Here is a 27761-nt window from a genome sequence, read left to right as displayed (position 1 = left end):
TTTTATTTTAATCCTGCAGCAGCTTTCACTCCCTCCGACAGTCTTTCATTTTTCCATCTGACCTAGCCATACTCCCTATTGATTTCTAATGTTATATTTCACCTCTTGACCTTGTCTACTGTATTAAGACTTCACTAATCATCAAACTGAACTTTGTTCCAGTGTGCAGGGCTACACTACAAATAGACACGATAAAAATAATATTTTGGAATATAGGGTCGAAAGGATGTGCACTGCTTTGCCTTGTTGGATTCAGGCACTCTGCACCCTTGCTCCCTGCATTTCAGCCAAACTAGCGACATTTCAAGGAGAAAGGCAACAATTAGTTTCTTACTTCTATTTCTACAGATTCATGCAGCTTCTTACAGGTGGCTGAGAAAGTTTCCGAAGTGCCAAATTCAAAATACCAAAATTTGTTCTTCATTCTGAAACAAGAAAAAAAGAAAAGAAAAAAGAAAGATCTTATTCACTATCAATATGTGACAAAAGTGATCATCCTGTCTTCCATTATAAGTAATGGCAAAGGCTTGGGAACATGTGACATCCCATTTGAAATAGATGAGCTCATAATTTTCAAAGCTTAAATGTTGGTGTCAAGTTGTATGATATCCCCTAAAGGGATAACAGGAATGTGTTGAACTGACAGGTTCAAATGTACCTTTGACTTTTCTTTTTCAGTGACTATCAGAATATTTTTTGTCACTTAACCAGTGACATGCCTTAGAAAAATGTATCTATTTTATTTCATGTCTTACACCTACTATACGATTTCTGATTCATGGTTAAAATCTCTATCCTGCAGGGCACTCCCATCATGAAGAAGAGCCAAGACAAAAATGTAGCTTGCCATAAGTTAGCTAAAGGTAAAGGTAAAAGCTTGTTGTTCATGATGACAATTGAGATATTAGAAGAAAATAAAAATTCCAGCTCTAACAATCTTTAGATATTTTGCAGTAGGAGATCTGTATTACCAGGTAATTAACTCATAGACACATTTTAAATGTGTGATGGGACCTGCATCTTGAAGTTCATTAACAGATTCTACAGAAAAATAAAACTGCGTATAAATGCTAGTAAATTGCTTAGTTTACCATGACAGCAGGCAGAGATTACACTTTTCTTCTTCTTAAGCACATAAAGACTGCATTTCTGTTTTACCAGATTTATTGCATACTGTTAAATACAATCAGGACACCAGCAGTACCATTTCAAATAAGTATGTGCAGTTTTGTTTAATTCTCATGAGTAATTATTATTCTGTAACAAAACAAGAAGCTAAACTAAAAAAAAAAAAGACACTGAATTAGAATTCATTATTCACACTTAGGAATCATATCTGAACACAGTTCATCCACTTGTATAAACTGTTTTCTGACACAGACACAGCACAGTGTGCTTGGAACTTGAAAATGACTGGGTTTGCATGAGCTAGAAGTGGAGAAGAGTGAATGTAGATGACTGTCAAACATGCCAGCGAAAGTACAAATCCTACCCTTGGTACTTATTTCAAATTACACATAAAAGTCTACATAGTGGCTCTTAAAGTCCACTTAATGGCTTTTACAGTCACAAAGGGAGAAGGGGCTCTACAGTACTGGCCATTCCCAGAAACCTACTGGCACACGAGCCAGCAGTTCCTGGGGCAGTACCAGAGGTGTGTAAGGATGTCCAACCCGGTAGCCTGCACGGCGAGGGGAACAGAAGAATAATAAGAGAGAAACAGACACATTTCTGAAGAAAAAATTACAGGCACTTCCAAAGGTTTTTGCACACAAAATCTGAAAATGTTTGGAAACCGTTTTTGAGAACCTGTTCTGGGATAAATGGCATATTCTCAAAAAAGCTCCAACAACCAGAAGGGCTCAGACCACATTCAGCTTCCAGACTCCAAGAGTATGTGAGTGGAAGTGATCTGATGTACGTTCATTCTATACCTGCAGATTACTTAGCACACTGACATGCTGACCTGGGATCAACTGCTCTATTTATGCCAATGTATATGAAGAAATGTAGAGTCCTTTAATTTCCAAACAAGTGTGAACAAAGTACTGAATGTCTGTTGGGTCCCTTTGGAAAATCTGGATGTAGTTATTTTCCTGCTACTTTCTAAATAGGGATGATAAATAATGAAACAATAAAAAAACCTGATGTAAGTGTTCAGAAAAATACTTTGTCATTTCTTTTGATCCTATTATTGAGTAAGATCAACAAGCCTTTGGATCTTCTCCGTTGAGAGCCTTTCCTCCTGCTCTTCAGTTATTTTTACCTCAAATGAAGCATCTTTTCTTTTTCTTTATTCAAAAACCTGCTTTAAATTGACTTCTTAGCACTGTATATAATAAACTCTTTGACTTGCACAAAGATAAAATAGATATATTTCAGAGTCATTCAGAATATATTGTGTCAAATTAATGTATTTTGAGTTCAGCAAAACAAAACCCAGTATTGTCAGTGCACTCAAGGTTTACTAGAATATTTAGATCTATAAATCAAAACCTTGTAGAATTATATGACAGAAAATTAAGTACATTTATCAGGTGAGGTTTTGACGGTAGATGTATTTCTTGTCATTGTAATATACCCTATAAGATCCTATTAGGCCAAAAAATGTAGTCTTGTGAGCCTGTCCTCCTTTCCCTAGTTTACTATATCTCTGTTTTTAAGGATAGAAAGCCAACCTACTTGACAGCTTTTCCAGTACAAAGATAGATGTAGACACAAATAATTTTATTCTTCATTTTCAAAAGGATTTACCAACTCCCTTTACCAGCCGTGAAATACATTGCATGTTTTTATTCAAATGCACTATATTTTTTATTGAACAGAAAACTGTATTATATCCTTTCTTATATGTACAAAACAAAGTTAAATGTAAATAAATCAAGACAAATTATACTAAAATTTCCATAAGACCAGTCTTATTATTATAGTAAATATTATAATTTTTCTAATAATAAAACAATCTCTAAATTCATATCTTCCACTTGCATTCCTCTTTCAAACAGGTGAACCTTATCTACTTATGAAGACAGCAGCAAATAGTAGAAGAGTCCGTTTAGAAGATTAATGAGCTACTCTCATGACCATTCTAATTTCTTTCACAATGGTATTAAGTAAATTTTAGACTGGTAAACAAATACATATTTAATGACAATTTTGCAGCATTAAAACTGTAAGAAACTGAATCCTGCCTATTTTCTCTCTCTCCTAGAGGAGCTGATAATTTAGACTTGTTCCAACTTCTAATAAGAGATGACCAAAATAAAGATGAAGTCTCTTTCAGTGGGGGGAAAAAAAAAAAAAAGAGTTATACAGTAGCACTTTTCTTTACAACACTGGTTTTGTTGGAATAGGAAAGGAAATAGATTATTTTACAGGAAAGTGTTTTTGTATATGCTTCAAAGTGCATAGCTAAACTCTTAAACAACTTCATGTTTGAAAATACGATATAAATAAAACATCAATCATGATTAAAGGGTGACCTATCTAATCCTGCTATTGGACTACAGTATGTCAAAATATATACAGTCTATGGATGTAGGAACAACAAAACAAAACTGTGCTTCAAGAGCCTAAACACCTTTTATGCTGGCAGTGTTCCACACCCTCAAGTATTGGTCAATTTTCTGATAAGTGGAATGATCTTCTTAAGCAGGGATGAAACAAGGGAAGGCTAATACTGCCATTTCTTATAGTGTTTCTATACTGTGGATAAATATTAGACTTAGAAACTTGGATGTGTTTCTTGGAAAAGTTCAGGCTAATATTTGGTAATCAAGGCAAAATGATCAAAATAGTCTGTGATATGGGTTTGCTCCATTATCAGTTAATCAGAAACCCCCCTACTGCTAAAACTATTTTATATAACCTTTCTGATTAAGTAATTACAAGGCATCTCATTGAAAAATTGTCCTGTATCTAAATATGGAAAAGTAAATACTTTATTCTACACCTGAAGAGCATCTATACTTCATTGCAGCATGCACACTCTATCACAACGTGCATAACAATAGACCAGATATAGGCTGCTAGTAAAAGGTCACGACAATAAAGCAGGAGTATCTTTAACCTTAAGAAACAAATTCATACTCTGGTGTTAAGGGTCTACAGTTGGGGTAATGGCTTATTGCTACATTTGTAAGTTTGTCACACTTTCTACCACATTCTATTCACATTTCTTATATTTACTATTTATATTCCACTTTATTTTAGTTATTCAGTGTCAAGCTTCAATGACTTCAGCTAAAAATTTCTACACCAGGAAATTTCTGACTGCATTTTTAATAAAATTTCAGCTGAAATACTTTGACCATTTTTGAAAATGACTGGAGAAAAACATGTATATTTGCTTATATTAAGTGTGTTTGATAACATACACTTTGAACTGTTTTAATACAGCTACACTTTCAGAGCACAGATTTTAAATTTAGACAAGGATGGCCTTGTATCAAGAATATGCCTCTGGCCATCTGCATGAAAATACATACAGAATTTAACTATATTATGACCATTTGGAAATACACTCTGGGAAAGCTTTATTTTCAATATTCTCATATGGCAGAGAAAGAACAAATTTTTGTCTCTAGTTCTGTCATCTTTTATCCTGTAACCTATACAAAGGATAAAGATTTTTACCCATGAAACTACTAGAATTCTTAATTTTTCCAAGATAAATTTCTTGAAAAGTCCACTGCCAGGAAGCAATCTTTACCACAAATCTGTGCAAGAATGTCTGCTCATGGACAAGTAGCACTTGGTTTCCTCCATAAACTATACTGTTTCCCAAAATATAATCCCAAAGTACTGCTTTCTGAAAATATTTTTTTAAAGCTATTCCAATTATGTTGCAGAAGTCCTGTTTGTTTGTCAATGAGTGTCAAGAGTTGGTCTCAGTCTGTATCATAAACTCATACAGTTTCCAGCATAAAACTCCCATTCTAAGAACAAGTGTTCAGAATGCAATGAATTAAAAAAAAAAATATTCCATGGCAAAAAAAAAAAGAGTAGGAAAGAAGCCATATAGACTGGATGCTTATCATCTCATTCACCACGTTTCTGGAAGGTGTTCAGAGCCACAGATTCAGGGTAAGTATTTAAAAGGAACAGGTTTCTCTGGCTCCCTTTTCCCTCTTGTTTACTCTTCTGTCCTCTGTTTCAAGGAAATGTAGAATAACGTGTAGAACCACCTCTGCAGGGAATAAAAAATACCAGAGAAGTGTGCAGGAATGGAGGTGTAAGACAGAGGTGTATTTCCACAGAGGAGAAACTGTGAAGAATCCAAGGGGAGAAAGTGGTTGACAAGTATACATGGAAAAAAAACAAAAGAGATCATCATCAGGGAAAACAGAGGAGTCAAGAAAGAGAAGAATGAGAAAAAGACAGGAACCTAATTTCAAAATGCACTGAAGTTCTGCAATGCTGAAAGAAGAATGATGATAAAATAGAGAAGGGAAGAAAAAGAAAATAATCCTAAAGGAGACCCAAGTAAAAACACATATTTCTGAAGTCTGAAAATACAGATAATAAGGTCTAAAAATGAAACTGGGAGTATAGGAAACGTCATACTGGGCAAAAAAGCTGAACATCTGTTCCAATATTCTGTCACTGACAGTGGTTATTACCAGAAACTTCGGCAAATAGTATAAAACTCCAAGTAGTATACAGCTGGGAATAATCTAGCTCTAAGGAAGGTTTATTATTATTTATGATTCTATCAAATTGAAAGACCGTATGTTTAGATTAGACATAAGGAAGAATTTTTTTTACCATGAGGGTGGTGAGACACTGGAAGAGGTTGCCCAGAGAAACTGTGGATGCCCCACCACTGGAAGTGTTCAGAGTCAGGTTGGCCCAGGCTTTGAGAAACCTAATCTAGTAAAAGATGTCCCTGCACATGGCAGCGGGGTTGGCAGATGATCTTTAAAGGTCCCTTCCAACTGAAACCATTCTATGATTCTATGATTTTAATTCAGACAGTTTATAGTATGAAGCAATATGAAAAAAAAAAGAAAAAAAAAAGAAAAAAGAAAAAAAGAGAGAAAAAGAAAAAAGGAAAAAAAAAAGACTTACCAATTTCATGGGAGCAAATTACCCTCTTTAAAAAGAAAAAAAAAAAAAGAAAAAAAACCAACTTGTTCATGTTAATCAATGGCCGTGTCCTGCTTTATTACAGTTTGGAATTTCATATTGCATTTAAAAACCCACCAATATAGAAGCCTCAGTGCTGGTTCTCAGTGCATGGGAAAAAAAAAGTCTCCACCCAGGAACAATTGAAGCAGAAGCAGCTATGGAAGTCTGTTCCTGCAATTGGGGATAAAAGCACCTGGAACCTTTACTATCTGATTTTTCTCAGGTCGTAGAAAAGTTTTCTAAGGCGTGTCTGAAGTTGCTGCTTTTGGTTTATTGAGTCCCAGCCTGTGAGACATACATTCAGGAGCAAGTGAAGTAAAATTTACAGCGGATTGTATGTCACCGTGATTGTACTTTGTATTTCTGCTAATAAAATGTGCTGATACGTTGGATTTTATCTAATTAAATACTAAATATCTGATAAAATAAATAAAACTTCAGTTGCTAAAAATATTTTAATGCGTCGTACAATTCAATATAAAGAATATTTTTATCAAGTCCTGTCCCTCTCACAGAAGTTTTCAAGAGACAACATATTTTCCATCTTTTCTTACTGTTCATAAATCTATTATCTAGGTAATTTTATACTTGGGCAAAAATGATTTCATTGCAGCACATAATATATATTAATAAGAATGTATGACTTTTTCTAATGTTCTTCTTTTCTTTCCACTTCTGTCTTAACAATCATATAATTCCTGTTCTGCTTTATAATGAATCATACGCAAAGGTAAGGAAATAGCCAGTGGAGATGCACATCCATAAGAGATTTATGTGTGACTGGCATGATTTTAATAGAGATATCTTTGTCAATTTTTTCTTTTTCCATTACCATCTGTACTTATGGCAAATCTAAGTGTTAATCTCTTATGGGACACAGCATAAGCAGAGATTGTATAGATAAGTGCAGAAAAGTTAAAGTCCTGAAAGAATAGTTCCAGTTTTACACAATAAATAAAATTTTCACATTATCATACAACGCTACTGCCCATAGGTGGAAAGCTACCCCATACAAGCTGATACCATTAAGTAACATTGTGAGATTCTCTCTTCCTGACATTTATTAGTTCTACTGCTGCAAAGCTGCATTTGACTCCATTTTCTCTCATACTTTATAGTACCGTTTTGCACTGGAGCTTGCACTTCTGTATGCAGCTGGTTTGCAGTCTCCACTGTCCACCTGCCTGCCCCACTTCTCCAGCTCTCTGCCTGATTTTCTCCAATCTGTCTGCAGATCCAGCTGTAATTACCATCCTTCCCCCTTGCCCATTCAGTTCTACTCCTGCCTTCAGCTGTGCTCTCATGTCCATCCAAGAACCCGCTCCTGGACACCTTGTTCACTCTGATCACTTGCAGTAATAAACACAAATCATAAAGAGTTGCAAAAGGGCCTCGCAGTATTGAGTGACCGGGGTATAAAAACGTAGATGACATTTAATGTGGATAAATGTAAAGTGATGCATAGCGGAAAATAAAAAACAATCCTAATTTTACAAACACTGATGAGTTCTCAGGGACAAAGTCTTGGGCTTACAATAGCTGAATGAAGTGTTGGAGCAGTGCTTAATAGCATTTGCATGAATTGTGTGGTGATGCTGAATACTATGTGCAGTTTTCCTCTCCCCAAAAGGGAAAGGGCAGGGGAGAGAAAAAAAAAAAACAGAAGAGTATAATAGAACTGGAAAAGTATGGAGAAAGAAAGTAGGGAAAATCAAAACACTGAACATCTTTTGAACTCTTCACCCTAGAAAGGTGATAAATAAGACAGATATAACAGAGTTCTCAAAAGTCATGTATGGGGAGGATGAATAGGGTATGACTATTCACCATCCCTCCCAAGAAAAAGCTAGGACAGATGAGAAGGACTTAGGAGGCAGTAGATATAACAAGCAAAAGGTTTTTTTACATAGCATGCAAATAAGATGCTAACAGGATGCTAAAAGTTTACATCAATTCAAAAATCATTGGAGGGATTCATGGAAGAAATAGCCACTGAAGTCCACATAACAAAAGCAGAAAACAAAATATGGAAACATATTGTATGTTACCCCCTACTTCTCTTCTTAGACTCATTGGTGGACGGCACTGGAGGAAGAGCACCTGGCTAGATAGAGCTTTTGGCTGACACCAGATGGGTATTTTCATGTTCTTATGTTTCTGGTCCCAAGCACATTTCCCCTTTTCTCTTACTGTCTTTGCTGGATTATCTATTTCTCTTCAATAAATGTCTCATTTTGCCACTTGTTATCTCAGGTTCTAACTATTCATTTGGATTGAAATATTTGTACAGATAGTACCAGTACCAGTCAGTTCACACACTCCAGACAGGTACTGATGTTCCCAAACATCATCTATTACTTGTATCTTTGCAGACAAAAGGTGCAAAAAATTAACTGGAGGTCTGTGCACTGTTTCCTGATTTTGTTGGGCTACTGATCAGAATGTAATTTGTCTAGGTTTTTGAGAGAAATAGTAGCCAGATTGGAAGCGCTCCCTCTGCTAGGGCTACCAGAAAAAAAAAATGAGCAAAACCAGGATGGTAGTCATATTCATAATCCATATTCTTCACTAATTAGCTATGAAACCTCTTTTCATTGGATTAACTATGATGCCTTTCTCACATACCATCCTTACACTACAGACTCTGGCAGAGAGAAGCCTACTACTAACATCTATACTTATCCTAAAATACAAATAAAAATGCCCGTATTGAAATATAAACACCACACTCCAATGATTTTAAGAGCCTCAGAGTTAAGTGCTACAATGCAGGAGGAACTCGATGACTTTTGAGCTGCGCCTCAGGCCGCATCTGTTCTGTGCCAATAGGCAACAGGATGTTCATGAGAAAAAAGGATAATGTATTTCTCCTAGAGTTATAGAAAAGTGGTACACTCAACTGAGACAAATTACAGGTTAACCTGCAGCACCTGGTATAAAAGACAGCTATTATAAAACAGTGTGATACCTGACTGATATAGTTTACAAGATACTCCTCCATGTAAGAGGGTACTGTTTCTCACATGTGATAGAAATATCTGTTTTAAATAAGGAATTCTGACACTTGCTTTTGAATATATTCTGTTTTAACAACAGTTATTCGTAGGACCAAAATGCCACACAGTTTAGTTTCTCAAAATGTTTACTTAAAAAGTATCTTCATTATATCTGTGATTTTATCTGTCATTTTGCTCCGCTAAATGAACATTTCTGTAACACTTCTTAAATCCTTTGTGTCCATTCCCCATCATGAAGATTTCTGATCTTAACATTTTACTTATTTTCATCTTCCTATTTCCCCTTCCTATTTCTCTTCCAAATTCCCCAGTCTTGGGAGCAGATGCTGAGGCACCAATGAGTCATTAATATGAAGAGGTTTTTTATCATGAACAAAAATAAAGCCTATAAACAGTTCCACATTTACCAGCCTTGGTCGTACTAGAGAACCAACAAAGCTTTGTTAAAAAACAACAAAAAAAAGCCCTCTCTGCATATGTTATAATAGACCTACTATCTCAGAGCAAGTTCATAGACCTTCAGATTTCATCTTTAAATTATGTCAGACGAATAAAACAATTTTCCTTCCCTTACCCACTAATACGGATATGTAAAAGCAGATATGACACTGAGTAGTACTTAAATTAATGAGACCATTGTTAAGGCAGTTCAGAGGTTCAGGGACAGGTTTGCAAGGAGCAACTCCTCACTGGCTGCTTCACATGCATAATTGTAGCTCTGTTTTAGAAAACAAACAAACATATAAACCAGTTTTGTTTCCCTGTAATGCAGGTGATTATATGTGATTAAATAATCTTTTTCTCTACCCAATATTTTAACTCCCACAGAAAAACTGAAGTATCTCAATACTGCTATTCAATTCTTGCCAAAAAATCCTTCCATTCCCTTAAAATACTTGAAACACTACATTCCCAAGTAGGACACAATGAGGAGACTAAGAAAAAAAAAAAAAGAAAAAGAAGTAAGCAATGAAATGCTCTAAAGGAAACAACGAGCAGCTCTTCTGTGAGCACACAGGAGAAACATCAGACTCTGTGTAGGAAAAAATCTTTGACAAAATCTTCTCTCCTTAAGATCCCTCCAGAAATATTTAAGCCTGACAGGACTGGGGAAGGACTAAACATCTCTGCCTGTCTGACTGGGATTCACAGGACTTTAAAGTTTCTTTTTTTACTGAAACAGCAGATTTATGAGTTTAGGAAGCCTCACCCTTTTCAAGCTTCATTGCCTCCTGATTCCACCCATATGAGAAGACCACTTCTAAGAAAGAGATGGCTTGCCTGAGATTCAGCTTAACACCATATTTAGCCATGTCAGTGCGTTTGTCTGCCTGTGAACTAGACGGCTGTATTCTCTTGAAGACAAAAGACATCTACTCAATGGAACTGAAGGTGTGATTCACCAGACTTGAGTAAGCAGAATTGCTCTCCAGGCTTCATTGAGAGAAATAACTGGCTCTCCACTGACTACAGTGAGAGCATTGACATATAGTTCATGTGTACACAGACACCTTTAGAAGCCTGCATTGAGGTGTCTAATCTCAAACTGAAAACCTGTCTTGTTTCAAAACACTTACACCTAAGTGGAAGACCCCCCTCCCCTCAAACCCTACAAGATAAATGAAGTCTCATTATTCCTCATTCTGCTTGCTGAAAGATCATTTAAATAACATACCCTTAAAAGTACTTAGGTGGGACAAGGTGTCTAAGCATCCTTATACCTAAGGCTTTAGTGACTTACCACAGAGGAACCCAGGAACCTAGAGGAACCCTAGTCCACCTGTGTTCCCTGTAGCACCTTAAATACAAAAGGCAACATAAGCTGTCCCTCCTCTCTAGTCTCGTCTTCTAGGAATTTTCAAATAGGCATATAACCTATCTTTCTCTCCAAGAAATGCATGGACAATGTGCTACCTCATTTCCTACAGAAAGGTTACAGCACAGCTGCCAGCTTCAGGTGCATACCATTCAGGAGAGAACAGGCAGGTGAAACACGTGGGCCAAGCTCCATTCTCTTTGTGAAACAAAGGTTCACAGTTATTAAATAACAGTACATTCATTTCTACTTTGTAGGGTAGGATGGGATGAGGTTTGTTTTTAAAATGCCACTGATTTTTTAGAAACCTGAAAATATTACAATTAATGTTATATTTGTGAGTCTATATTTTTAGGCAACGTTTTTTCCCCTGAAAACTGAACGCAGTCATCAGCTGTGGTTAAAAATGCTGTTCTGTAAATGTGCAGAGACTTCAGAATGCATTTTTAGTGTGGCAGAAGGTCTTCACTTAGTAGAAATCAGGACTTAGCATTGAAAATGCATATAGTAGCTGTATAAATAATAAATTCTACTACTATAACTACTTACCACCTTACTCTTCAAAATACAAATTTAGAAAACTTTCTACACTAAAAGGATGAGGCAGGCTGCCAGGCAGAGTAAAGCTGAGAACACTGTAGTGGTTTTGCTCCTCTGTACAAAGCTATGTGACCAAGACATTCCACCCAAAATCTTGTTGGATTATCAGCAAACAACTGCTACGCACCCAGCATGTCATTTGTTTCATTTGTTAGAATGTTGTAGTGAGAACACTTATTTTTTAATCCCTGTGCTCCATTACAATTTAAAATGCATGCAATCAAGAAGAAATTGATATATTTTGAAAAGAATACTTAAAATAAATCTATGAAATGGTTCCTATGTGCCTTCTATGGAATATACCAGTGATTATATGCATTGCACTTTGGGGAAGTCTATAGATATAGACCCTTTTCACAGGGATATACAGAAAGATCACTTCAAGAAATCTTCTGCCTTTCTAATTATTGGATAATCATATGCTACAGGAATGGTAAATTTAGCACCCATGTCTATTAGGATTCTTTTCTACAGCCAGAGAATTGGTGAGGAATCAACCTTTATGGGTGATAATTTTAAGCTATCAAGTAAGCCTAGTAATTAGACCTCTGCTTCTGCCTAAATTATATTTGTCTTGTTCAGTGCCTTCGGTTTTACTTATACTACAGCTCCATATTGCATTTCTAATCATTACTTCACCCCAGCTTTTAAAATCTCTCACAGCTCCATGCTACCAGCTGTTGTTTTCTTTCCTAATGCACTTCACTTGCAAGGAAAAAAAAAACACCACAAAAAACCCCCCAGATTTAGATTTCTTTGAACCTCATCCTTACCCATTGCTTTTCAGCTCCTGAGACAAATGGAAGCAATCATTCTTTGCTTTAAAGTCAGTAATACTTTAGGACTTAAACTTGATAAGGAAATCAAACATGGTCAATAAGGATACCATCATTTGGAGGCATTGATCTGATTTCTTCAAATTTGCAGGATTTCAAAGATTGGTTGACTTGAAAATTGCACCAGTTTAACTGGTTTTCTGAACTTAAACAAACAAGTACAGATTGTTTGGTGTATGCTATTAAACTAAGAAATGGAAATCAAAGGAGCTACTCATATATACATATAAAATGAAGCACTTCAATGCTTGCAGAATTGGCACTATATTTCAGTATAAAACTTCATAATTTTAGGTTAGTTAATTTTCTAACTGATCTAAGCTAAGCCAAATTAAGCCACTCTTAAATGAAGGTTAAAATATATCTACTCTATCATTTGTTCCAATTCAATCATTCTATAGATCGAATTTAAAAAGTAACAAGAAAAAGACAAAACAAATAGACAAACCTTATATTAAACTGGCACAATTTTTTTTCTAGACATGTTATTTGACATACAAAAAACATCAGCTGCACAGCTTTTGTTAACATACATGCATAGCTTTTTGTGAATTGTGAACATATCAATAAGGAAATACAAATTATCAGCACATAAAATGCTGCTTCACAGGGCTCACTGTAGTTACATGAGAACTGCAGGTAGCACTTCCACTGACATTTGTAGTTGTATAAAGCTCACAGAATTTAGCTTGCAGGCTTGGCCTTCTTTCAAAAAGACAAATCTTAAGAGTAATTAAAGTATATAAGCCTAGCATCTAACACAGGTCTTCAAAATGTATTCTGCCATAAACTTTTGGGCACTGAAGAAAAGTAATGAACTTTTCCAAATCTTAACAAACCAAAAAGCTCAGAGCAACCACATATGAAACTGTCTGTAAAATTTTCTGTTTGGGACTTCACAACAGCATATACTAAATTCTTAAGTAAACACTTAGCATGCTGACTAAAAAAGACATGCTTTAAAAAAATTAGGGTGTACCACACTTTTTCAGCTTTTCAACTGAGAACACACAGTAATCCACCATTTTTCATTTTAATGTTGAGTGAAGAACTAGGATGAAGTATATGCTAAAATTCTTAGCTTTTCTGTAGTTCCTCTGCATCAGTCTACAAGTACAAAGGGGCAGTAAAAAAGATTATCATTGTACAATATATAACAAAGTCCTAATGACTCTTACCTCACAGTAATGCAATTTTTCTGTTGTTTACAGGCTTGGCCACAGAAAGGGAAGATACTGGGATATTTCTTCTTCCCATGAGTTCCCAGCTATGTAGCATAGTGCCGAGGCTGAATCAAATATATCAGCATAGGATTAATGATTTAGCTGGTAGGAGACGTGTCATAAGACACGCGTAGGATTTGAAATACAACTTTCAGATTGAAAAGATCCATATTTATACGTTCTTGTGCGAGCCTTAGAGCTGACTGTAATTATAGTTTTTGGGTAACAGGTACATGTTTCTGTGTTAAGATGTAAGCAGCACATTAACCAAGCACAACTCCCTTCAGAGAAGGCGCTGTAGAGGAGGGAAAAAGCCAAGCCTGTTTGGTGAAAACAGCACCGTTTTCAGTAGACAAGAGAGGCTATTGTGTTAAGGCAGAACTATGCAATGCTTTCTGAAAAAGGTCTTATCTTTGCAAGTGGACGTCAAAAAAATGTTCCTGCAGAATTTTCCTAAGTAGTAGTTATAGACTATGTGTTTGTAATTACTATAAAATTGTGGCTTTATCTCTACGTAGGAATATTATTAACATACCAGCTCTACTTTTGTAAGTTCCATGAGAACATGCCAAAGAATGATTTTGGTAATCTATCTTTTACATTCACAGCCCTAATACACCTGACAGTCTTTTGTATAAACCTAAGTCGTTTTCCAGACAGGTTATCTCTAGGAAATAACGAACATATTATTTTTTCTTTAGCTGTGTCTCTATATGTGACAGTATGCTCAGGAGCATTTCTTAAAGTTTGTCTAATTTTGAAAATACTTCATTCCAGCATCTTAGCCTGCTTTTTCTCTGAGTTGTTCCTTATAGCTAGATATTTGTTGTGAGTATGACGTATTATGGGCAATTGTCACGTGATAAATTACTGTTTTCATCCATCAAATATTAAAGCTGCTCACTACTGACCTTGAGCACCACTTACGCTCCCACAGCCGCGACCCTTTTCTAAGTCAGCAGGGTACAGCTGGCACAAATTCAGCTGAGCAATCAGATTCATACCTGTTAGCAAAAGTTGGGACTTTTAAAAGCGCTGTGTCTCATGTGGTAGAGCTGGAGGCTTGACCACTCTTGAGAAAGGTGTCCAACACCTGACCGTTCCTACTGAGGAGTATTACCTGCTCATACTGATTTGCGGCAAAGTATTTCTCAGTAAGTATTTCCACTTAACATTTACTTTCAGGGAACCTGTGTAGTGGGAGATATTTACGAGTTGCTTTCAGCTCAAAAATAAATCACCTCTAATTCCTCTAAGCGAAATCAATCAAAAGTCTGTAAAAAATGGACTGGTTGTTTGGTCGATTCTGGCAGAAAAGTAAACAGCACTTCAGCTTTTCTCCACCATTAAGGTCTAAATGGCCTAGAAAGTAAATCAATATCTCCAGTCAGCCTTCTGGCTATTGTTTAGCCAGTAGATATGGATTTTCTCTAGCTTACTGCACTCCTTTGGGACTAACCTGTAATCCTCAGAGAGTAATAATAAGTTCGTTATCTAGTTCAGATCTCTGTTGTACATTTAAATGGACCACATCCATCAGCAGCACTTGTTAAAGGACAATGACATCCCATTCAACCTATTTCACAGTGAAATACTTGCAATACCTGATGGAGAAAATTATTATAAAAATCTTATTTGTTGTCAGGTTATTAAAAATGAAATATCACAAAGGAGGTAAACAGTAAATAAGGATTTTTCTTATATATGTAACATTGTTTCTTTGTTAATGAGTTAAATTGTGGTGAAGTTTATTTCTGTCATACATCATGCAATCTTTCATTATTCATATCAATCTGTTTCAAATATTTCTAGTTAAATACCGCTGCAAAGCAGGAGGCTGTCAGAACCAATCAGTACTTTTTTTCATTCCTGAGCTACCAGATGTTTGCTGGACTAAAATGATTTTCCCTCCCTCTACCTAGAAGTGCACAAGAAAGCTCTCTCATTTTTAAACACTGAAGTTTTAAAAGGCTGTACTCTCAAATCACGGAATCTGTGCTGTGCTCTCAGCCAGGGAGAGTTACAGTCTGATCTGAGCACTCCCTTTGATTGTGTACATACACTTTCTCTGATAAAGGAATACAGTCCATCGCAACATGACAAACAAAACATTATTTCTACAGCTTTAGCATCCACTGAACATTTGAAAAAAAAATACCTGGTAACTATTCTTTAGATATTCTGAGCATTTAAAAAAACCCACCACTTACTACTTACTAGTTGCTGTGACTAGATCCATACTGTAAATTATGCACATGAAGACTGCTGTCTGTTGGGGAATGTGCTGCATTTTATCTACGCCTCATACTCGGCCCTCAGAGGGGTTATACAAATATACATAAGAGTCACAGCGACAACTGCCACACTGCCACAGGTTCTTTTCTCTAATTCAAGAATTATTAGGAAGAATGAAACAGGAAAAGGATGGGGGCTATGGCTCTATTCAGGCAAGTGGTTTGAAGAGCAACAGTTTCTATAATAAGTAACCATTCTTTTTTCTTTCAGAATTGCCCATCTGGATTGCAACCACATTTAGGTGAGTGACAAATAGTCCTCAAATCTAAAGGAGAGCTGACAGTGTCCTAAATAAAGATTAAGGAATTGATCCTTATAATGGATCATCTAAATTCAGAGGCTAAGTCCAAACAGCAATGCTGTACGGAAGGACAAATGGAACTTTATGACAGTGGCAAAATGCAAATGCAGCTTTAGTGTCTGGTGAGGTGCTGTTGGTACTGGGATCACCACTAGGTGACAGCTAGAGAGCACCCAGAGTTCCCCCGATCTTCTCGCTAGCAACTTTGCTTTGTTCCTAAAGCAATTCACTTGGTTTGGCGAAGTTTTTTCATCGCTTACACACAGCACTGTAATGAAAATCAATAGAACTTAGGTTCCTATGTACATGTCACTTTGAAGATATCTGTGTGGAATAAGGCTTATACACTTAAAAATGAACAGAGGCAGAGAATGAGGTCTGGTGAAAAGACAAGTCAAAGAAATCAAAGCCACAGAATGGAGCACCTGAAAAAGCATGACAAAAGGTGTCCTTCCAAAATACTTTGCAAAAATGGTTCTTGTCCTCTCTCTTTTGGTATGCAAGATGTAAATCAAAAATAAATCCCTCCTCTACTTTTCCATAGGACTTGGGGGTTCACATCACTGTAAGAAACCAGTGATGTGATTGATATTCTGGGAGGGGGTATTGGTTTGCTTTTGGGATTCTTATTGTGGGATCCTGTTCCCCTTGTTATGTTTGTTCTCAGGGGACTGTAGTGGCAATGACTTGTGAGACAATTCTTTCACCAGTTCGTTATTCCGACTGATGAGCATTTCTATTCTTCATTCCTACGGCAAATCTACCTACTTGCAGATTCTGTGCCTTGTAACATCTTTGTCTACTAAACCAAACAACCCTTTACAATTAAATGACATGCAGATACTTGCTATGATCATCTCATACTTTAATTTTCTCCTTTTTATGAGAAATTATTAAGATTCAACTGTTCGTGGCTGTTTCCGAACTTTTAACAATTTTTGCAGCTTTTTCAGAAACCTTTTCAATTTTCAATGTTCTTTTTAAATACTGGACACTAGAATTGCATACATCATCAGAGCAACGGTCTCATGAACACCACATAAAGTTTAAAGAATCACCTTCCTACTTATAAGCATCATTCCCCTGCTCATAAAGCCAAATATTATATCTGCTTTCTAAGCCACAGAATCATCCTCAAAAGCTCCTGTTCAGCTCATCACCAGGCATGACCATTTAGTCCTTTCCATAGTCAGTGTTCTCTAAAATGAATTCTCCATTCCCCACACATGATCTCCATTTGTGATTTCCAGATGTTTGACCCTCCATTTAGCCATTTTAAAAAATACATAGACCAGTTCATCCAGACAATGGTGTTATTGATCTTTCTTCATTATTATTTACCACTCTTCCAATTTCTGTAAGACGAAAACTTTGCTAGCAGTGTTTTCTTACATCTCTCTGACAAAGACATTACACTACACTGTAAGAAATAACTACTTAATTCTGTATAAATATTTCGGACATAAAAATATATAATAGTAATTAAAACTACAGATTAGCCTGCGTAGGCTATACACTCTTAGTTTGCATAACACGCTTATAAAAAAGTACTAGAAACAGAATATACATAAAATGAGTTTTGGCTTTCATGTAGCATATTATAGGTTCCTTCCAATCAATATACTTCTGATCTCCTGTGACATTAAAAAATGCTGAAGCCTAAATGCTGTTAAAGAAACTAAAATCTTTAGATATTTCTTTGAAATAATTATATCTATCTTCTGCGTTCAGTTTTGTATCCTTACCTCACTCCTATTTAACAACAGTTTTGTGCAAGAACTAAATACCCTTCACAAACTGCATAATTTGATAATTATTTTAGGCATTTGTAACACTCATATCCTAATACCTGGTAAGGGAACTTATACCCTAACATCTTGTATCCAGAATGAAATCTGACCCTGCTAACTCAAAAGTAAAATTCACACCAATTTCAGTGAGGTCAAGATGTCAGTCTCTATCTTTCAAGGCATTAACTGAATGCAGTCTTGAAAGTCCAATTTTAGCAGCGTTCTTTACTTTGTATAATGCATATGTTTGTAAAACTTTTTTCCTTTGGTTTTAGCCAGAGAGCAAATTAAAAAAAAAATCAATTTGGTTATTTTTAAATGTGATTATGATAAGAAAATGAGCTCTATATAAACAATCTCTTATTTCTTCACTCATCTGCTCCTGCTGTCTCTTGGGTCTAAAGCAGAATGTTTTACCCAAATGCTGAGATTCAGGAAACTAAGTTCTTTTCAGAGCTTTGCGGATGAGATGTAAAGAGATACCCAAAGTTACCTGTAGTTAAGAGTTTAAGGAAGTGATTGAATTTTTCAGAGCTGATCACCATTCTCAGTTGATCAATATATGAGCAGAAGTTTCATGTTACAGATAAAAGAGAAAATGAGCAGTCTCAGCAACATACATAAGGCACCAAGGCATCAACAAAACAGAAGCATTACAAATGCTAACAATTATCAGAAGCAGTGGCAACAAATTCTCCTGATGGAAATGGTTTTAAAGTTGACGTAAATAGGCTTTCCCTAGTGCAAAGCCCTCACAGGGAGCCCAACTTCAAGATGCTCCTGTTTTTCTTTGCTGTGCTTAGAGAATGTGAGAGAGTGGAATTTATTCTGTGAGACAAGCAGTGTGCTCCGAGGGCAGGCACTCTAGGTGCTGGCATGACAGTCACCCCTCCAGCTAGACTCGCACAATGCATCCTGACAACCTTAAAGCACTGTGGGAGATGTAGCCAGGATAGGTGGGGGAAAATGGGACAAAAGCACCTAAACTACAACTCCCTTGAGATATTCAGCACTTGGGAGCAGGCAGACAGCTGTTGAACTTGAGAGACTTCTTAATTTTCTAACATTCCTCTTTTGAAAGAAATTCCCAAGCTCACGTAGTGTAATTGAGAAAAAGGAGCTTGTGCATATCATGTGGCAGGCTTTCACTTTCAAGTGACTAAAGAAGTTTTCATGGCTGGGAATATGACTTTTAGCATGGTTTCCTTCGGCATTAAGGCCTCTGCTGAATGTAATGCAGTGTCCTGGCCTCATATTCCCTCTGGAACACTATGTGTCAAGTTCGATCAACCATGGGCTTCTGGCACAAGGAGTTCTGTTTTAAGTTGTCTGACTGAAGGCTAATCAAAGTAAACACAAAGACCTGGTAAGGAGTAATGATAGGCAGAGGAACCAAGTAACCTCATCAGTTACAGCAAGAACAGAGCACAGGCAATTGTACCATCAAAGGAGAACAAGTTCAGCAAGTCCAGCAGAGGTCACCAAGGTGGTTGGCATTGGTGCATTTGTCCTATGAGGAAAGGCTGAGGGAGCTGGGCTTGGTTCAGCCTGGAGAGGAGGCAGTTTTGGGGAGGGACCTAATAGCAACCTACAGGGAGGTTATTGAGAAGACTAAGCCAGGCTCTTTACAATGCTGTATGGTATCAGGAAGAAACACAGGGCATAAATTGAAATAAAAGAGGAATTGATAGGATATATGAATTTTTTTTCACCAAAGACACCTGAAGGCACCGGAAGGCATGAAGGCATCGGAATAGTTTGCATAGAGAGGTTGTGCAGGCTCCATCCTCTCAGATTTTCAAGGCCAGACTTCATAAAGCCCTGAGCAATCTGGTTGCCTCATAGCTGACCCTACATTCTGGGCATGGGTATGGGAGAGACCTGAAGTCCAGGATAATATTTGTTGGCTCTGTGAATATGAGCGGGACTGTGAATCCAGAGGGTAAGGGTGTATGTATATTCCACTAAAAAAACATCAATCCTGATCAGCCAGAGAGAAGGAACTGGACAGGGCCTTCTGTATTCATCCTTGAGTGACTGTTGATGATGTTTATGTAGGAGTTGGGAAAGGCACTGTGCTCTGTGTTGATAGGGTCATTCGCCCTGCAAACACCTCTGACACCCTGGAGCTCCCACTCCAGTCATATACTGTAAACTTCTGAAAATCATGTGGGAGAACATAGTCTGAGGAAATTTTAGTGAATTTAACTTTGAAATTAAAAGCCTAAGAATCTGACTGAAAAATGTCAGGAATATTCTGGATTTGTGTTTTAAGTCTTTTCATTCAATGAAAAGTATTGATGCTTAATGCCTACTTGAGACAGGAACAAATGTCTCAGTATTGCCATTTCGTCCTTGATAGAAGTACTAGTCCCTCATTTACTAGAACAAGTACTTATGTCTGCCTTCGATATTTAAGTATCCTACAGTATCCTATTGCCCTTCATCACCATTTTAACTGAAGCCCTTACAATCTGAATGTACCTAGACTTCCCTTACGTATGGCAATTATATTGCTATTATTTATAAATGAGGAATTAAGACATAGAAGAATTAATAACACCTGGGAAGTCTGTTCTTAAGAAGGCTGAATCTACACCTCAAAGTCTATTGCTTTTACTACCAATTCTAGAGATTGGCACAGTTTTTCGCCATGGCAACACTGAAGTAAATCTCAGGGAACTGTCAGAACCTAAGTTCTCTCCCATTAAAATCAAAACTGTATTTATTTCTGGCAAAATACCAGACAAGCACCCCCAGAACCTTGTAATTTAAAAAGTGTTGATTAACAAACACATTAGCAAAATCTACACACATGCCTAAGTGAATCCATCAGTGTTAGACACGAGTAGAATCAACTATTTATGGAAAACAGCATTACCAGGAGGTATCAATGACCTTCAACCTCTACAAGTCCTGCAACAGGAAAAACTAACGACAAAGGAAACATCCAATATTACAGAAAACAAACTGCTAATCAACACGTTATTGATCCCTTGTTTTTGTCAAGGTCATTTAGTGTTTTAAAAAATGATCTCACGCTAAATCTTTATAGAAAAAATGGGCTAATTTGATTTACAAAGTAAAGTGCTATTAATTATGGAAGACAGTCAATAAAAAAGCTGATTCCTCTAAACACAAGGCAGATCTTATGGCCTATGATTTATGATGATGATTATGACGGCAAAATATTTGCAGCTCTCACTATTATCTAACTTGGGTTAGCTGGAACAAAAGATGCAGGTAAGATATAATCAAGCATCAACACAAAGAGCATTAGGAGACAAAAACCCTTAGAGCAGTAAAGGTAAACATCTGGCTTAAGAACAATATACAAAAAGAATAATCTGGTCTATTGTTTCTTTGCCATTGTAGAGCACATAAACTGATATTTTTTTAATATCAGAGCTAGACTTCTGTCTTGCTGCTGATGTTTCCTTTTGTATTACAGTCCCTAAATGTCTAAGTTACATAACCAGACATCTCAAGGGTACACAACACTCATCTAAAATGATGTACTCATTACAAATTTTCCCATTCGGGATTATTAGTATGTCAATAAAACACAGCAGCTTCTCTCACAACTAAGGCAAGCCTTGGATTTTACTAAAAACGTGTTGTGGGACTTAAAAATATTCAAAAGACTAATTCCCTTTTAACAAAGGTATTATTAAACCCGTAAGACAAAGATTAGAAATAACATATCAGACATTTTAATTTAAAATATTTAACATTAAGTAAATACGTCATAAACTAGAAATAAAACTATATAAGATAAGCCTATAAAGAAGTATGGGAAGGCCAAAAAATTATTTACAGAAGAAAATCAATTTTAGATTAAAGAGTAGAAAAATGAAGAAATTGGAAAAATCAAATGCGTCTATCACAATGTATGCAGTTTTCTTTTTGCATTGTTTTTAGTTTGCAAAGTGAAAATGGGGTAATTCACACTTCTTAGAAGCCAGGTCATATTTTCCAACTTTTTTTCATAACCACAAGATTTAAAGACTATTTCTGTCACTGATGCAATCAAAGGGCTCCAAAAACCAACATCCATAGGTTGGGCTTTCAATATACGTGTCTTAATTCAGTCTGAATTTTACAGCCATTTCTTTAACACAGACAAACAGTTATTTATCCTGCATGCTTAGAGGGAAGAAAAGCCATTTTTGAAAGAACTTACCAAATTTCGGCCTACCAAAATCATCTTCTTTCTTTACGCACAAGCAGTTGTTCAAATAAAGTATCATTAATGTATAGTTGCAAGGTGCTGGCAAAACACTGTGCCTATCACTAAAAGCTTTCATCGTGTTTGCTTTGTTTTCATGTGAACAACATGGCACTTAATTTTGACAATCTGTCATTTTTCTAGCATGTTCAGAGAGCGGTCAGACAGAGCAGTACTTTTATGTTTTCCATCAAAAGCCTTACAGTGCATAACTGCTCGTCTTCTATTAGAGTCCTTGTCAAGCCCAGTGAGCTGTTTAGGCCGAGGGAAGACTGTCATATTGTTTCAAGCTCACGTGTCAGCAAAGAGAGATATAGATCTAGTGGTTTCTGTCAGCATTAATGCTTGCTTGTGCATTCATATACATCGGATACCTTTGTTTGCAAGATGCAATTGGATAATGCTGTAGTGCCAGTGTGAGCAATCTATAAAAGCCTCCATCTCCCAAGGTAGGAAGGGGCTGCATGGCGTATCCTCCACCAGCCTGCTCTCCTGGAGCAGCTGTTTGCACCTGTGCAAAAACAGCGGCTAGTTGAGGCAAAATATTGACAAGTCCAAGCACTGCAAGTTGATACAGAGTTGATAAACGACTTATGGAATGTTATTCATCAGCTCTCATTTTTAAGTTTAACAGAAAGTTGTATTTTTCCATAGATTCAATCTTCTTTCACTCTTGAGTAATTATAAGAGTATCAGATAATTTCTGAGAACTTTCCCAAAAATATACTTGTAGGTTGTTTCCAACTTTATAAAGTTGTAATCCTAAAATAAAGTCTTTCCTTAGGGAAATTACTTTCTAACTCTCTCTCAAGGTCTTAATATTGTTAAAAAAAAAAATTCCAAACAAAAAAATACTCTTTCATTTTTTATAAGAAAAATATAAACAAAAGTCTCTTGTTATAGCCTGTGCACAAGAGGAACCAAGGACACCCCTGAATATTATTCTATTATTAGCAAGAAATCGAAAAGTACATAATGATTTTGCATTATTTATCTAAATAAGTAAGAAAAGTTATTTTCTGGCAAATAAGTAAGCTCTTTTGGCTTTCTACCAGAAATAACATCAGTTTGAAATTCATACATCATTCTTTCTAGTGTTAAACCTCTGCACAGATGATACTTTACGCTAACTTAAGAACAGAAAGATGATATAACATCTCAATTTAAATCTTCTGATCTAGAGCTCTGAAGTTACCTACCATTCTTTGATGTCTTCTTCTTTAAGTGCTAAATAATAAATTTAAAATAATTATACAAAATTACAGAAGATACCTTGTTTAAAATGAATTGATGTAACTTGCATCAATCAAACTGCCATATGTTCCTAAGATCTAAGTAACTTCTAGCTGCACAACAGTCTGTGGTTACATCAATAGCATCTCTTGCGTATAAGTTCAAGCACATACTCAAGCCCAGACCCGCCTTGCTTCCAAACTGTTGTACAAGCACATCTGTGGCAGAGCTCAAGGGAAAGATGTGGTTGTTTCATGTTGCTGGACTCACAGATGAGTCACTTAGAAGGGTCGAGATTTGACTAAGACTATACTCGGACAACTCACAGAAGTATGGAGCAGCAGTAGCATGTGTACAGGACACAGTGTAATCTAGCCTATGGCAGGTCCTATGGTCTATAAAGTAGAACATGTATGACGCAGTATAGTCTAAGCTGGTAAGCTGTCACTGCCAGTGCACATTAGTTCCTAAGGACTGGATAGTAAAGCTTTGCACACAGTAGGGTCGTCTGCTACATCTATTAGTCTATTGCTATGTCCTCAAATTATATCAGAAGTATAAGTCCTATTCAGATTGGAGCTTTGCTCAGCTGTGCTCTGCATCCCACACTGGAAACATTTTCCTGACTACGTAAGTATACACCTTCCAAACAAATACCTTGACTTTGAAGAGAACTGTTTTACAGAGATCAGGTACTCCAGGTTGTCTAAGCCTTCAATTAGGTTTATTTAAAATTATTTATGAGCATAATTTTACGAACTTTTATTTTCCAAAATCAAAGTGCAACTGACTAGCAAAAAACTTGCAATTTTTATGGAAACATTTTTGTTGTTATTCTTACTATTCTTACAGCAATGAGAAACCTCTGTCATGGAACAGGACACAATTGTGTCAGAAACACAAACCAAAAAGATGGTCTGTGAATCAGAAACCCCTTACATTTAATGGAAATGTGGGGTTTTTTCCACATTATTGATCAGATAAGAGGCTTCTATTCTCTGGAAGGATAGAAGATTTCTGAGAGAATGCCAATGTTATTATTTCTTATATAATGGTGTTTTCCGATTTGGAACAGCGGTATTGCCAGCTCTAATATTAAAAAATCATGCGTCAGGCCTCAAAAAGCATGTCATTTAGAAAAAAAAATATATTTAGGTACTTTATATTTGTCCTTTGTTACTTTGCCTAAGGGAGTGTTCAAACCATAACTTTAAAATGTTCTCTACCACAATAAAGACAAATAAAAACATTTGCAACTGAAAGCAAGCTTTTCTGATAATCAGGAATTTAGAATTGAGACCAGAAATATTCAAACACACCATCATTTTAAATCAAAAAATCAATACTATTCGCCAATACTGGAATCAAAAAACCTGTGTTCCATGAGTCACTTGGACAGTCTTGCAAAGTCCTTGGGTAAGACTTCCTATTTGCATAGGGAGCTTTTGCAAGGATCAGGCCAAGGTTCCTACAAAAAAAGGGAAGAGTACTAAGGACTGAGGATGAGAACAATATTATTGTGTGTTAACTGAGAGGGTAACACTCTCATCCAATTTGCATTTATTTCACATTTATTCCCCAGTTTATTTTTAAATGGTTGGAGTCCATATGTCTGACTGAAGAAGTTGTTTAGAAAAGAGATTTAGGAAGCCAAGGTGAAGGAGTCATGAGAGGTTTAGAAAACAAGTTAAGAAGGGGTATCTGGACAGATTCAAACCACATTTGCAAGAAGAAAATGCCACTCAGGTAATACCTTGACAGAAAAAAGGCAAAGAGGTGGTATTTCTTTTTAATATCAGAGATTAGGTGGTGACATAACAAGTCAAGACAAAAGCCAATATTAGTTTTCTGTGCCTCATGTCTAAGTACACAGTGGAATGTGTTTCATTATTTGCCTAAATTACCCATGAAAAACAACGTACAGTTCTTTAACGTTGGTGCCAAAAGTCCCAGAGAGGGAACACATCTGGGCTGTCAGCCAAACAGCCCAGCATTTTAGCCAAAAATGACCTATGGCCACTAACATCCATGTTTGAAGCTCCATTCATCCCAGTCAGAGGAAGGAAGGAAAGAAGGAAGGAAGGAAGCAAGCAAGCAAGCAGGGAAGGAAGGAATGAAAGAAGGAAGGAAGGAAGGAAGGAAGGAAATGTTCTGAGGCCTTTTGCTATATCTAACATCTCAAGATTATTTTTCTTTCTTTTTTACACCAGTTTTATCAGTAAAAAGATTATTTTGTAGATAGGGCTAATCTTCATTAACAGTGATCTATTATTATATTATAACCACAGAATAAAGGAGAGAATTTTGACTTGGTGAACCGGCTTCAAAAAACAGCCAGCTTTTGAAAGTACAATACATGAGATTCTGCTCCATTAGATATTTCTAAATATTATGATTTGATGTACAGTTTCTTTGAGGGCAAAAATGAATACCATCAGATTACAGCAAGGATCTGCGGTTGAAAATAAGAAAAGATCCAACAGCTACCACAGCAAATAAAAAAAGAAGCATGTTATGATGTTATGCCACATGCACTGCCTGGCATTCATTCAGCTCACTGTAGCTGAAAAATAGCTGTGAGCATCTATGTTCCATTAACACTATGTTAATTATTATCATTGTCTCATCAGCAGTTTGTTTACGACAGCTCTGGGTGACAAGGATACTGAGATGTTCTGTCAAAGCCATCACCTGATGAGATTTTTATTGGCATAAGATCTTTCTCTCCCTTAGTTAGCTACATTACAAAAATCACTGTTTCATTAAATGCAAATACTATTGCCTGCCTTTGGCTTTTTATAAGATCCATATGACTGATATAATAACCCTGATCTGGCATTGCATTAACCGGTTTCTTTTCTAAGTGAGGATAAGCTAATCTATATCTTTTCTGAAAAAATTCACACTATAATAGTAAAACATCAAATGGACATGTTGAAACTTGCTTTATAAATCTTTTATTTCTGATTCTCCCATGTATGAAAGATATAAAATGATCTGCTATTGTCTAACTAAAAGTAAATTCCCTAGAAAGGTTAGCACTAGAAGGGAAAGATAGCAAATGCTTAATTATTCTTCATACATAACATTTACTTACAGTTGAATTACTGAATCCTTAGGCATTCAGTTTAGATTACGGCTTCGCTAATGAAAATATTCTGGAGCTCTTTCCTAGTTTTCTTCCTTAATTGGCCATGCTAACAAGGATGGCCCTTCCAAAACAAAGTATGTTCTAGCAAGGTAAATGGTCCAGAGCCAAATGAATACAGGGGACTAATCCTTTGGTTCTGCTGGGCGTTTTGGTAAATGCCATGGATATTACTGAGACCTCTTATATTTACCTAAAATCTATTTAAGCAGATCTTAGACATGTTAATTTTAGAAGGATTCACACCACCTCCCATGAATTACTGGGCACTATATCCTTCTTAAGCACTGAGACAACTGTACTAGAGTAGAGAGCCTGAATCTACTCCTATCTTTAGCTTCACTTCTCCTCTTTGGCAGACACAAACTATGACAGATCTAAAATAATTGCTTCTTCTTCCTTATTCTCCCACCATTTTTTGAAGTGGGAAACTTGATAACTTTAGTAAAAATTAATTCAATTAGTATTTGATGTTGTGAATAACAACATGAAACAAATGCTGCTTCAGTAAATTGTATTATACAAACTACTGGGCTATTTCCATACTTCACCTTATTATCTTTCAGACTTATCTAACAGTTTTTCTTCTGGCAATTTTAATTATCTTTGTTATTAAATAGTTACATTATGTTATGCTGAACCGGGAACTGGCATTACTATGGAAAAAACATCACCTAACTCTACTTAACAAACAACTCCTCCTTTATCAAATGTTCCTCCAACCTGATGATTTTATTTCTCATTTGTGGTGTCTGTCTTCATAGAATCATAGAATCATTTAGGTTGGAAAAGACCTTTAAGATCATCGAGTCCAAGTATTTGTCCAATCTAAACCTCCCTTGGCGCAACTTGAGGCCATTTCCTCACGTCCTATTGCTTGTTACTTGTTACATGGGAGAAGAGACTGACAGCCACCTCACTACAACCTCCTTTCAGGTAGTTGTAGAGAGCAATAAGGTCTCCCCTAAGTCTCCTTTTCTCCAGGCTAAACAACCCCAGTTCCCTCAACTGCCCCTCATAAGACTTGTGCTTCAGACCCTTCACCAGCTTCGTTGCTCTTCTTTGGACACACTCCAGCACCTCAATGTCCTTCTTGTAGTGAGGGGCCCAAAACTGAACACAGTATTCGAGGTGCGGCCTCACCA

At 36.4% G+C, this 27761-nt stretch overlaps 1 protein-coding gene across 4 annotated transcripts in view; it reads right to left on the bottom strand.

Moving 5' to 3' along the window:
• The window catches only part of DGKB (diacylglycerol kinase beta), a 365173-nt gene that overhangs the window by 85915 nt on the left and 251497 nt on the right, over positions 1–27761 (bottom strand). For all 4 annotated transcript variants that reach the window (XM_075143655.1, XM_075143653.1, XM_075143652.1 and 1 more), the window contains one exon: positions 335–425. In XM_075143655.1, coding sequence (XP_074999756.1) covers positions 335–425 — 91 coding nt within the window. The remainder of the gene's footprint in view (positions 1–334; positions 426–27761) is intronic.

Source organism: Calonectris borealis, chromosome 2 (genome assembly GCF_964195595.1).
Source record: "Calonectris borealis chromosome 2, bCalBor7.hap1.2, whole genome shotgun sequence".
NCBI lineage: Eukaryota > Metazoa > Chordata > Aves > Procellariiformes > Procellariidae > Calonectris > Calonectris borealis.
Note: the sequence above shows the minus strand (reverse complement) of the source record. Positions and strands in the feature narration are given on the sequence as shown.